Source organism: Periplaneta americana, chromosome 9 (genome assembly GCF_040183065.1).
Source record: "Periplaneta americana isolate PAMFEO1 chromosome 9, P.americana_PAMFEO1_priV1, whole genome shotgun sequence".
NCBI classification, from domain to species: domain Eukaryota; kingdom Metazoa; phylum Arthropoda; class Insecta; order Blattodea; family Blattidae; genus Periplaneta; species Periplaneta americana.
In genome coordinates this window covers 8,281,658-8,295,412 of record NC_091125.1, presented here as the reverse complement: position 1 = coordinate 8,295,412, position 13,755 = coordinate 8,281,658, and the positions used below count along the sequence as shown (strand labels likewise).

At 35.5% G+C, this 13,755-nt stretch overlaps 1 protein-coding gene across 7 annotated transcripts in view; it reads right to left on the bottom strand.

The window, feature by feature from the left end:
- Positions 1 to 13,755, bottom strand: part of LOC138705761 (uncharacterized) — a 209,753-nt gene that overhangs the window by 101,340 nt on the left and 94,658 nt on the right. For all 7 annotated transcript variants that reach the window (XM_069834382.1, XM_069834384.1, XM_069834385.1 and 4 more), the window contains 2 exons: positions 10,867 to 11,007; positions 5,263 to 5,397 (listed from right to left, as the gene is read on the bottom strand). In XM_069834382.1, the coding sequence (XP_069690483.1) occupies positions 5,263 to 5,397; positions 10,867 to 11,007 (276 nt within the window). The remainder of the gene's footprint in view (positions 1 to 5,262; positions 5,398 to 10,866; positions 11,008 to 13,755) is intronic.

The following is a 13,755-nucleotide window of genomic DNA, read 5'->3' as shown; positions in this document are numbered from 1 at the left end:
AGAGGTCAGTACAGACTTTTTAATACAATTAGTAGCGGTAATAGTAGGCCTAGGAGTAGTGGTAATGGTAGGCCAAGTAGTAGTGTTAATAGTAGGCCTAGTAGTAGTGGTAATAATAGACCTAGTAGTAGTGTGGTAATAGGCCTAGTAGTAATGGTAATAGGCGGCCTAGTTTCGATAGTAACTTATTAGTAGACCTAGTAGTAGTGGTAATAGTAGGACTCGTAGTAGTGGTAATATTAGGTGTAGTAGTAGTGGTGGTAATAAAGACCTAGTAGTATTGGTAATAGTAGGCCTAGTAGTAGTGGTAATAGTAGGTCTAGTAGTAGTGTTAACAGTAGGTGTAGTAGTAGTGGTAGTAGTAGGTCTAGTTTTTGTGGAAATAGTAGGTCTAGTTTTTGTAGTAATAGTAGGTCTAGTTTTTGTGGTAATAGTAGGTCTAGTTTTTGTGGCTAGTAGGCCTAGTAGTAGTGGTAATTGGTAATAATAGGTCTAGTCGTAGTGGTAATAATATACCTAGTAGTAGGGGTAATAGTAGGCCTAGTAGCAGTGGTAATAGTAGGCCCAGTAGTAGTGGTAATAGTAGGCCTAGTAGTAGTGGTAATAGTAGGTCTAGTAATAATGGCAATAGTAGGCCTAGTAGTGGTAATAGTAGACCTAGTAGTAGTGGTAATAATAGGCCTAGTAGTAGTGGTAATAGTAGGCTTAGTATTAGTGGTAATAGTAGGCCTAGTTTTTGTGGTAATGGTAGGCCTAGTAGTAGTGGTAATAATAGGCCTAGTAGTAGTGGTAATAGTAGGCCTAGTTTTAGTGGTATTAGTAGGCCTAGTAGTAGTGAAACCTAGTTAGTAGTGGTGGTAATAATAGACCTAGTAGTAGTGGTAATAGTAGGCCTAGTGTTAGTAGTAGTGGTAGTAGTCATAGTAGACCTAGTAGTAGTGGTAATAATAGGCCTAACTAGGCCATCAGCTATATTTTCACTAATTTCTTTGTATTTAATACAACCAAAAACTAGAAGTACATACTGTACAATACGGAAATTACATGATTAATTCATTTATTGTGAAACAAAACAGTTTTAGACAGATATAGTCTGAGGATTTTCTTATGCACTCTGCTATTATAATCCACTGTAATATGATGGCACCTAACCCTTACAGACATTGTTGAAACCAACCTTATAAACCTGATTAATGTGTTTTTGGAAAAACTTTATCCAAGAAATATTCCGACATTCTGTAAACACATTCAAAGGAGTAACTGGATTTGGAACATTCTTTCAAATATTAAGATATGCATGCTTTCCTGAGCATCCTACAATAGTAGCTATGTTCGAACAATTATTTGCGGTGCAATATTTCACCATTTTTTTTATTATTTCCTTTCAAGTGTACTTATATTTATTCGTACTCCTCAATAAACATGAACTGCTCGCACTCCCGGCGAAGCATCAACTCCCTTCAATGGCGACCGAACAGCGGTTCAATTTTGTACGCGAAACTAGCGCCGTTGGTGTCTCTAGTTATATATTACAAACTCTTTGGGCAGGCTCGATATCTCCATATGTATTGACAATAGGCACACTCTGGTGGCTGTTTAGTGTACTTCGGGTTGCCAAAGTGTCGCCATATTAGTTGCGAGTTTCTCGACGCAGACCCAAACCAGCAGTGAAAGAAGGTAAAATTTTCACGTTATTCTTCTAATTTACTAATGTAATGAAGGAAGCATTTCTGTCAAATATTAATCCTTTATAAATTTCTACAGACAGTGTCTGAAAGTACGGTGAATTCTCGTTATTTAGTCCTATTTACATTATAAATTTAGCTACTGTGAACGGAGACAGGATCATGTTAAACGATGCAGTGCTAGTTGTCTTCAATGAGCCGCTCCGAGTTGCTATGAATGGGCTAGTGGCCCAATGATGGAAACCGTACCCGCGCGCACTTTCGTAATTACTGTTTCAAATTAGTTAACAAATAGCCGTGCTAGCTGATTTAATACGTGTATAATGTAAACGCATGATTAGTTATACATTCATATATTATAAATATATACGTTTTCTTTCCTAGATGCTGTCAAAAATGAAATATGATCAGTGGCAGGAAGATGATATGAGTCGTGCTTTAGCTGCAGTACGAAATGGTGACATGGGTGTCAATAAGGCTGCCAAAATATATAATGTGCCCATTACAAAGACATTTAGCGGGCAAGAATTATTTTGCTGTTGAACATAAAAAAATTATATGCTAGATAGCATAGCTGATCATACCGCAGAAGTGGAAAATGAACTTGTTGCTCATGTTCTCTGAGGAATTTATGTTGGTATTACACCCAGAGAACTGCGCTTGCTAGAATTTGATATAGCAGAAAGGAACGAAATCCTTCATAGATTCAGTAAAGAAAAGAGAATGGCCGGAAAGAAATGGTATTATGCATTTAAGAGGAGACATCCTCAACTTAACTTGCGTCAACCAGAGTCGACCTCTTTTGCTCGAGCTAAGGGGTTTGATGAAGAAAACGTAAGGCACTTTTTTGACACCTTGCAGAAAATTGTTGATGTAAACCAACTCGATTCAACGCGAGTATTCAACGTTGTTGAGATTGGTTTATCAACTGTGTAAAAGAAACCTAGAAAGGTGCTTGCCTTCAAAGGTAAAAGAGCAGTGGAGAAAGAGGTTCCACTACTACTCCAAATTGCTGCACAAGTGCTGCGTGTTAGTATGTTCCACCACTGATCATCTACAAACGTTCGCGCTCTGGGGAAAGGTTAGAAAATGGAGTTCCACCTGGAACAATTTTTGCTTATAATCCTGAAAGTGGATACATTAACAAAGATGTATTTGTGAGGTGGTTAAGGCATTTCATCGACACTGTCCTTCCTTCAAAGAAAAGAGAAGCCTTGCTTCTTCTCGATGGACATTGAACTCACTCCAGAAATCTCGATGCTCTACATATTGCTCGAGAGAATGGAATCATCATGCTGGCATTTCCAGGACACACTACTCATAGGTTGCAGTCACCGGACGTGTCGTTTTTTAAGCATTTGAATAAGCAAACCTGAAATTGTTACTCATTTTCATATTCCACGATTGTCTGTTAAAGCGTATGGACTGGCGTCAACAATAGGGACTGCAGTGAATGGATTTGCAAAACTAGGAGTTTGACGAGTCAATAGGGATGTGTTCCAAAATTGGCATTTTGTGGAAGCGATGCAGTTTGAAACAAATGATGTTCCCGTTATGGGAGCTTGTACAATTGAGCTTGTCAATGAAGAAATTCCAGAACCAAATAGGCCTAATACCAAGATTCCAGAAAATGGGAGCAATAGCATTTGGAAATTAAGATAGTTTAGAATCTCGTCCAGCTGATGCAGCAAAATTGGTACCAAAATTGCAAGTTTCCTTGAATAAAATCTCTCCTATATCAAACAAAATTCTTCTCGAAAGAAGTGCAAATAAAGCTCAGAAAATGATAATGATCACGAGTAGTCCGTACAAGCAGAGACTGGAAGAGGTAAAAAGCAAACAACTAAAAGGAGACGTCTTGAAAATTCTGCACTGGAGAAGTCAGCTCAAACCAAACTCTCGTTTTCTTCAAATGGTTCAACGAGATGTAATTCTAACAAGGAGTCATGGTATTGTGGCATCTGTTGAAATTACATAAAAGAAGATATGATTCACTGTCTGTCATGTAACGAGTGGGTTCATGAGAATTGTGCTGGTGTTACAAAAGGAGCCAAAGTGTTCTATTGCGAAAACTGTGACTAAAGTGTGACATTTTATAAAAGTTTTGTTTTGTCTCATCTTAGCTGCTATAAACAAAACTGAATTCATGGCTTTCGTTGCATGTTCTTTTTCAACTTTTTCAGTTTTTTATTTGGTCAGCCAACGAGAGAAGAAGGATAGAGTTTAGAGTTAAATAATGTTATTCAGTTGTTTTGATATGTTTTGTTTTCAGTGTATATAAATTGTTGTTTTGTTTGATTAGCCTTTAAACTATGGTTATTTTGAAATGTTTTAGTTTTGTTTAATCACACTATAGAACAAATAGGGCTTAAAGTGTTTTCTTTTTATTTCTGTAAGGTCGTAAATCATTTGAGATAGAAATGCTGAAGGTCTTAGCCTGATTACAAACTAACAATGATGCATTTCGTTTTCTTGTGTTAATGAAATATCTGAAGATTTTTTAAGTGCCCTAGTGGTTTTGCTTGGGATCGAATACATGTTCTGTGGTTCCATATGTCAACACACTACTCCTATTAATGCCGAAGATATTGTGTATTGGCATTTACAAGATGTGGGTTGTTGTTTAACAATATTATTCTGCAGCCCATTCATGGAAACTACCTGGCCCAAAGAAGGAAACGAGTCTCCTTCATTGGGCCGATGATTCTTATCTTTATTTTCCAAATATTTCATTAAAATCGAATACTTATAACTTCTATTTGTAGCGTAGTGAAATACAGAAGGCATTATTTAAGTTTACTTGAAAAAGAAATAAATATTACTTCATCCGAGGACATTAAATAAGATTTCTTTTAAGTGGCCCATTGATAGCAACCTTACCCTATATCCTTTCGCAGATTTAAATTGAAAGTTTGTCATTAATTAAATTTCATGTTGCTTCATTTGGTCACAACCGACACACGTAAATTCTATTTAACCAAGTAGAAATTTGGTAATGGTATTATGCGTCACGAATGTTTTTAAATAATTGTGCCTCATAGCATGCCCGGGATTTACTATAAATAGTAACATGAGCTGTTGCTTGGAAGTCAAAAGGAGGATAGCAATGGCAAAGGAAATAAAGTATATGTTTCTAGGAATAAATTCCTTGTACACGTACACACAAGTTTATTTCTACTACTACGATACTCCAAACAAATCAGATGGGACACAATTTACTTATTTATTGAGATTCTTGCCATGATAAAATTATTCCTGAAACCTGATACGTATAGCGCACCGCCACGATTGTTCAACCCTTGCTCAGTACTCTCATCCTTCCATCGTCCTCGGTAAGAGATAGGTAAATAGTCCTTACGGGTAGCACGCTTCGCACGTCTTTGCCACTCCTGGTTTATACTGTCGCTACTACCTATGAGACTCGGCTGGCTAACTCTGCGTTATTAAATAAACGCTTTTAAGATGTAACGTTTTAAGTCTAATTTTTAAAATTGGAAATTATATATAATTTATATATATATATATTTATAATTCGCACTGCCTGGAAGTCTCGAAATTGAAAATCAGGTATACTTACTTTCCTTGCAGTAGGGCGGGAAATATCCAGAATGGCAGCCGTGAGGGCATCGGCCAGTGTACGGGTCGCAGTGAGCGTTCTTGCATCTTCCACATCGCTGTTGGCATTCCGCTCCAAATTCTCCAGCTTCACAGTCTGAAATAATAATAGCCTACACTTACAAAGGATCTTCGGAAAGTATCAGTTTGAATCCTTATTTGATAAATCGAAAACGAGTAGATACTGTAAAATGAACTAGCGGTGTAAATTAAGCCACATAAGAGTTCAATCCTATCGTACGTAATTTTGACGTATAATGGGTAAAGAATTGATCCTCACTACTTTTCCCGCCAAGCGAGCCCCTCCTTTTTCTAGCTATGCCTCCATCTGTCAGTTGCTATCAATCGTGACAGCAGGTTGCAACTTACACACTTAGCCAAGTTATTAGCCTATAAGATATAGGGTAAACGCGGGTGAATCGGATCATTTTTAAAATAATTATAATAAAAGTGGTAATAAGCTGTTAATTCTTGTCTCTCTTACTGTCCGCTGCAAGATAATTTCATTAGCTTTAAGTCTGACGCAACAGTCTGTCAGAAATAGTTATTATGTTTTATTTTTCTTCAACTTAATTGGTTGTTAAAATTGATCCGAATCATCCTCCAGTGGCGGGTGAATAGGATTGGTATTGCGGGTGAATCGTATTGAAAGAAAAACCAGTGGAAACTTATTATTCATGCTGTAAGATACAAAATTAGAAGCTCAGTAATAGCAAAATCACATTTCTTAGTTTCTCTGTTTTCAAACACATTTTTCACAGATAAACGTTTTTCTGCCCTTAGCTTCCACACACACCTCGTGGTACCATTCACCCTTACGTTGGCACTAGATCCATTCTCCTTTCTTCACAGACATGGGATCAGAATATTTCAACATACAAAATTGGCAAATGTCATCACTCCCTTCATTGTCTATTTGTACAACCACATCCTCATCATCATCATCATCATCATCATCATCATCATCATCATCATCGTCGCCGTCGTCATCATCACTATCGTCAATCTCAATCATGACCTCACTTTCTCTTTGCACATTCTTTCTGTTCATTCTGCATCCTTTCTTACTATTTGTCTTCTCGTTTTTTAATTCTTGCTTTTTCTTCATTTGTGCTATGTTCTCTGGTGAAGTAAGAAGACAAGCAATTTGTCTGGGTCTTCCTCGTGCTGAAGTCTTCCTTGCTTTTGTTGAAGTAGGAAGCAAGTCATGGAAGCTTCTGGATGAACCACTACTTGGAGCAGAGACACTCGTACTTGGAGCAGGAGGATTTGATGGTGCTTCTGGCAAAGTGGGGGTATACTCGTCTTCGCGAATGACATCAGCATCATATGGATAAATCCAACAAGAGGAGAACCCATCTTGAGCATTTCCAGTTGTAGCAGCTTTGTTCCAAGCTTTCTTAAAAAGCCCCCAAAATTGAATTTAGAGATTTTTCTATTTCCAGAAGGCCATTTCTGTATAAACTAACCACCATTTACTGATCCGTTTCGCACACACATACAAAGAAATGCATATTTGCATGTTGGCACCACTGGCAGTAAAGAAATTAGAAAAAAAAGTTGCGACTATAGCATCAAGCAAACTGTTCTTTGCTGTTACAGTACGTAACTTCTTGTTATTTACCCATCCGGAATTAAAAAAAAAACAATATTGCCATTTCTATATAAAATAAGCAATTAAAATTACCCGCCATTCACTGATCCGTTTCGCCCGCACATGCAGACAAATACATATTTGAAAATTGGCAGCACTGGCAGCAAATAAATGAGAACATCAGGTGAGGTTATAGAATCAAGACAGACTGTTCTTTCCTACTACATAACTTGTTGCATCAGTTTTAATAATGTGTGTTCAAAAATTGTTTAATCCAGAGCTAAAAAAAAACAAAATGGCAAATTCAGAGCATCTACGTACCTCAAACATAAAAAGTAGTCTATTTCTCACCAGCAGATCGTACACACGCCAACTTCTTATGGTCGTCGAAATCAATTACTTGCATTCTTTGACTTCAGAGGATAGTATCACCAAGAACTCACTAGCGCACTTTAGGACCAGCAATTTGTATTAACTGATCCGATTCGTCCTCCAATCCGATTCACCCGCGTTTACCCTACTTGGAAATGTACGCCAGATTTACGTATCAATAGTATTAATACAAAATGATGTGTTAGTGCAGCTTATTTATTTCCTTATAAGTGTGTTTTATCTAACAAAGTAACACTTGATGAAAACTTACTCTACTCAGCAAATTATAGATGAAAGTTCAGATGAAAGTGTTGAAGACAATATACTGTACAGATTGAATGTGAAGCTTGTGACAGTGACAAGGATCCAAAATACATTCCGGGATGAAGTTGCTGCTCAAGGAGAAAAAGTTAATGGACGATACAGCAGGAAACATTGAGAATAATAATAATAATTATTGTTGTTGAAAACAAGCGAATAGAGAAAGAAGAAAAATAAGCAAGGAAACTCACCTTGTATTCCGTTACCGAAGAAAAGAAATAAAACAATAAAATTGTATTTTGAAGTATTTTCTTGTAGTTAGATTTAAATGGTTTTTTTGTTTCCTGTAAATTATTTGGTATAATCAGAAATTTTATACACATACAAATACAACTAAAGAAACGAAATAAATATTGTATTCATAAACACTTTCTTGTAGTTAGGTCTACATGATTTTATATTTCATGTACGTTCATTTTCATGAAAATAAAAATTAGTAACAAATAACACCTAAACAATAAAACTACAAAGAAAATAAGAAAAATTATATTCCGAAACGAATATAGAGCCCAAACCACTGTTTTCGCCTATTATGTAAATACCAATACAAAACTACTCAATGACGATAGTATTCTAGGATTAAAAGAATAGCTAATCTGGGTATGAGTAGGAATTTTGCCAGTCTTTCGAAGCACATCTGATTGTAAATCATATGCAATATTATTTTGTCTTTCAACGTCTAAGTAATACTGAACGTATATTGATAGGAAGGAGAGGGAATTATTTACAAGTGCTCAAAAGTGTACAACATACAGTTGTCAATTTAGAAGGCCCATTTCCTTAACTCATTTCGTGGACTAATAGTAATGAAGAAAATATTCCAACAGTGTTACTCTTTCCTGACTTGATGATGGCCGAGGCGAATGCATGTTACATATGATGATGTGTCGTCACCAGGAGAACTTTTCCTGATTTTTTAGACATAAATTCCTTCTCTCTCAGTCATCTTACTGTTATTTCATTGACACACCCGCGTTACTTTCTCGAAGAAATTTCTTGTATCTACAGCAGTCCTACGGCGATCCGGTCAAACTTCTTACGTAAATTTGATACAGTTGACACGGGCCTTCTATTATATAAATTAAGACTTCTGAATCTTTCTGAAAGTTCTGTTACTTGGTTTGAATCCTACCTTCGCGAACGTCAACAATGTGTCATTGCATGCGATTATTCTTCAAGATGGTGTGTCGTGAAATCTGGAATTCAACAAGGATCAGTTCTCGGACCTTTACTCTTCATGATTTATATTAATGACGTGTCTAAAATGATAAAACACTGCAAATACCATATGTATGCTGACGACTTGCAAATTTATTTGCATTTCCACCCTGACGAGACTAGTGACGCAGTAACTAAAATAAACGAAGACTTAAATTCGATTTCACTGTGGGCACACAAATTTGGATTAAGGTTAAATCCAGAGAAATCGCAAGCAATCGTAATGGGACATAATCGTCTACGAAGTACTCTTGATAGTGGTACTATACCACATACAACATTGAATGGGATTATTGTTAAATACAGTGAAACAGTTAAAAATCTTGGCATTTTTATGGATAGCGATCTAAATTGGAACACCCAAGTAACACACACTTGCAAAAAAATATTTTCTCAACTTCACTCTTTGTTTCATATGAAAGAATTTCTACCACTTAGTCTAAAAAAGAATCTTATTCAGACGCTTGTAATGCCCCATTTTGATTATTGCGATTCCTTACTAACTAATGTAAGTTCACTCTTAGCTGAGAGACTACAACGTGTTCATAATGTGTGCATACGATTCATCTGCAATACTCGTAAATTTGACCATATAACACCTTCCCTCCAGTTACTTTCATGGGTGCGTCTGAAGGAACGAAGAACAATACATTCACTGTCTCTTCTATTTAGAATCATGCATACTTCTACTCCGAATTATCTCTTATCGCGCTTTCAATTTCTTACAACTCTTCGAAACCGACATCAAGCACTTCTTTCTATCCCTCATCATAGAACGTCTCTATACTCATCCTCCTACACTGTAGAAATACCTCGTCTCTGGAATTCGCTACCTAATGATGTCAGGGACTGCCGGACTTTATCACAATTCAAAATTAAATTGGAAAATTTTGTCTTGTTTAATGCTTTTTAGATATTGCTAGAAGTGTTGATTTGTGTTTTTTTTACTCCAGATTAAAATCGCAAGTTTCTTGTTTATGTTAGTTAATTAGGATACAATTAATTATACTTAATCACTCATTTAAAGTTTGTGTGACTGCAACCTGTGTATATTTTTGTGTGACTTTACTTCGTTTATAGTGTTTTTTTTTTTCCTTTTTATTTCTGTTATTGTATTTGTATTCCTGGTGTTGTGGAAGAGAAGGCCTGATGGCCTTAACTACACCAGAATAAATAAATAAATAAATAAATAAATAAATAAATAAATAAATAAATAAATAAATAAATAAATAAATAAATAAATAAATAAATAAATAAATAAATAAATAAATACCGACTCCTTTCCTGTACACAGACTGATGCTGAAATGTGTGTCGCAGGAAGTTGGTTATGAGTTTGGAACTATGTTACCGTACTCACTTTTCAGTGTCACTGAAGGAGCCTTCAGCGTCGGAGTGCTGGACCCAAGCATGCAGAAGAAGTAGACATACTGGGTGTTCAGTTCAAAATGTATCTTGGCTCGCTGCATGCCGTCATGTGGCTAGCTGATGAGCCTAGAGAATTCAATCTTCCTACACTTCCGCAGCTCAGGTGTATAATCTAAGAGGCAGAGAAGTTGGCTAGCAAGTACGGCGTTCATTCTGAAGAGTACGTGCCGATACGTACGGTAACGCCGGTAGTGGCAGGAATGTGAACTGTTTGGAAATACGTACTGTCGAGATATGGGGAGAGGGTTAAGACGATTACTTACGTATTTGTTGACATTAACTTCGACGGTCAACATGGACACGGAGCATTTGATTTGTGTTGTGGAATGTTACCATACGCAACCGATGATAACAAATACCCTGCGTACGACTTGCCGGCGCAAAACACAGTTCGAAAGAGGTTATGGTAGCACACAGACCGTACAGACCGCCATCTGTTGCTACGACGTTCAAGTTATACCGTACACATTCTCAAGTTCAGATTGAAGAACGCCTTAAATAATAGGCAACTTCTCTAACATATAAACTGAAACTCGCTTCAAATCGGTGACCCAACAACAGTGACGTCATGACACACTTTGAAATGAACACCCAGTATTTGGTGATTTACAGAAACGTAAAACATTAGACCTACGTGTATCACAGTGAGTCCCCTTCAGCCCTGGAGCACATAGGCATGACAGCTTCGGACGACACAGTTTCATCCCTTGACAACCACGAGTGGTTAAAGAGCAACGAGCGTCACATTTAGAGCCGTAACTGTTCTTCCCACAGCCTGAAAGCGAAATAAATACAATCAGAATATGCACTAAACAAAGTTTATAGTCATGTCTATCTTTTGCTCGACCATACTATAATACGCTCATTAGCTACATGTGACGTAACTGTATGTTAATAACATACATTAAAGTACTGCTATTCATTGTGTTGTTCCAACTATCGATTTCCAATTAAGCATATGCGATATTGATTAATATCGTATGCGCAACATCATGGAAGTCTTGACAGCATCAATTCAAAATGCAGGCGCGAGTTTTGAAAAGTGAAATTGATCGAATCATTCAAATAAACATTGACTCAACTTCAAATATTCCACTGGGAGTCATTCCTCAGATAAATTTCACAAACTGCACAATCAACATGTATTTAAAATAAAATAAATTCTGTTCTTGTTAATTTTAATATTCTAATAAGTAGCTACACAATGTCTCTAATAGAATGAACATAACGTTTGCCTCTCATGTCGTTACCAGGAGAAATTTGTTCTTTTTTATCTCTTTCTCTCTCTCTGTCTCTCTGTCTCTCTATCTCTCTCCTTACTCTTTCTGAACATCACTGAGAGGTAACGCCACTGTTAGTGACAAGGTTTAGTAGGGTTTGATGAGGAGATATATTAGAGTAAATTGGTTACTAGAGATGGGGACCGTCCACACACTTGGAGTAACGGCTAGCGCGTCTGGCCGCGAAACCAGGTGGCACGGGTTCGATTCCCGGTCGGGACAAGTTACCTGGTTGAGGTTTTTTCCGGGGTCTTCCCTCAACCCAATATGAGCAAATGCTGGGTAACTATCGGTGTTGGACCCCGGACTCATTTCACCGGCATTATCACCTTCATCTCTTTCAGACGCTAAATAACCTAAGATGTTGATAAAGCGTCGTAAAATAACCTACTAAAATAAAAAAAAGAGATGGGGACCGATACGAGTTTGGGAATTATTTTAGAAAGGAAAATAAAACATTTAGGAAATATTCTGTTCATGAATAATTCAGTAATTATGAAAAAAATTATCTTTTGTATGGAAGCCGCTAATTAGAAATCGAATTCGTTGAAAGAACTGGAATTAGGAATAAACAGATTAGGTCTAAATTGGCTATGGAGGAGTATAAACATGAAGACTAATAGAAGAATAGTGAAAGAGAGGACAAACAAAATTTCGAGACAAGATATTTTTGTAATATACTATAGGGAGGTTAAAACGTATTGGGAAAAGGATGAATATATTAGACTAAATTCAAGGGAAGGGAGAACAGGAATGGCATGGTGGAGATTAGGTATCTGGAGGCTTAAGAATAAGAGGGAACATAGAGAAAGATAAATGTCCGTTATGTGGAAGACGCAATGCATATAGCATTAAAGTGTGAGATAACGAATGATTTGAGAAATGGTTTAATTTAAAATTTCTACAAATAAATGCTACAGTGGTTAATAAAGAAATGAATGGCCCCCTAAATGCTAAATAACCTAAGATGTTGATAAAGAGTCGTAAAATAACCTAATAAAATTAAAAAAGAATAAATTAGGAAAATTTCTTTTTAGAGTTAAAATTAGATGGGAAGAGGAAGTTGAAGTTCTAACGGCTATGGCATTATAGATGTAGAGTATTCGGATCCCATAGGAAACTATGAAAAATATTCAATGAATTTAGAATAATAATTTTTAAGAGATTGAGTATTGAAATTAAAAAGTTAAAGCAAGAGTTTCAAATACATGGACTATACTTATTATTAGTTTTATTATTATTGTTAGTATTACTATTATTATTATGTAAATTTGGCTTTCAGATAGAGGCTCCCTGTAAAGTAGGTCTGAATAATTTCAAGGAAAAATTATTATTATTATTATTATTATTATTATTATTATTATTATTATTATTATTATTAATAGATGCTGATAGTGAATTATAGAAATTAGTTAGGAAATAAAATTATATAGATTAGCAAACGTAGATGTATTAGTACTGTACTGTATTCTTAATAATAATAATAATAATAATAATAATAATAATAATAATAATAATAATAATAATAATAATGATAATGTAGTCATGGAGTAAACAGATACTTAGTACTGTACATATAATATAGATTTCATATGTATTATTATTTGTAATATTTACAGTATATAGAGGGTGATGGCGGGATATGATATGATATGATATATTATTATTATGATATATGATATAATATGATATGATATGATATGATATGATATGATATGATGTGATGTGATGTGATGTGATGTGATATGATATGATATGATATGATATGATATGATATGATATGATATGATATGATATGATATGATATGATATGATATGATATGATATGATATGATATGATACTTATTTGTCAGCCAAGTTTACAATTCATAGTTATGGTGGATCATAACATTTCTGCTTTTCGATCCATCATCCTTTAATACATACCACCCTTTTCTATTAATATATTCATTTGCCGAGTATTTTCTGATTCTTTCTATTATTCTGTTTTAAATGAATTGCTATCTATTCTTCCCTATCTATTCTATTCTATTCTCTCTCTCATACCTAGACTGTCTCCCTTCCATTTCTCGCTTTCCTATTAAATATTGCATATTCTCTTCCTTAATAATTTATGTTCTTTATTTATTTTATTCTCTATTCTCAAATCTACGTACTCTTAATCATTATTTCTTAGCTATCTTCTCCGAAGTAATTTGTTTACATTTCCCTTTTCTCTATTTTACAACTCATCACTTACTATT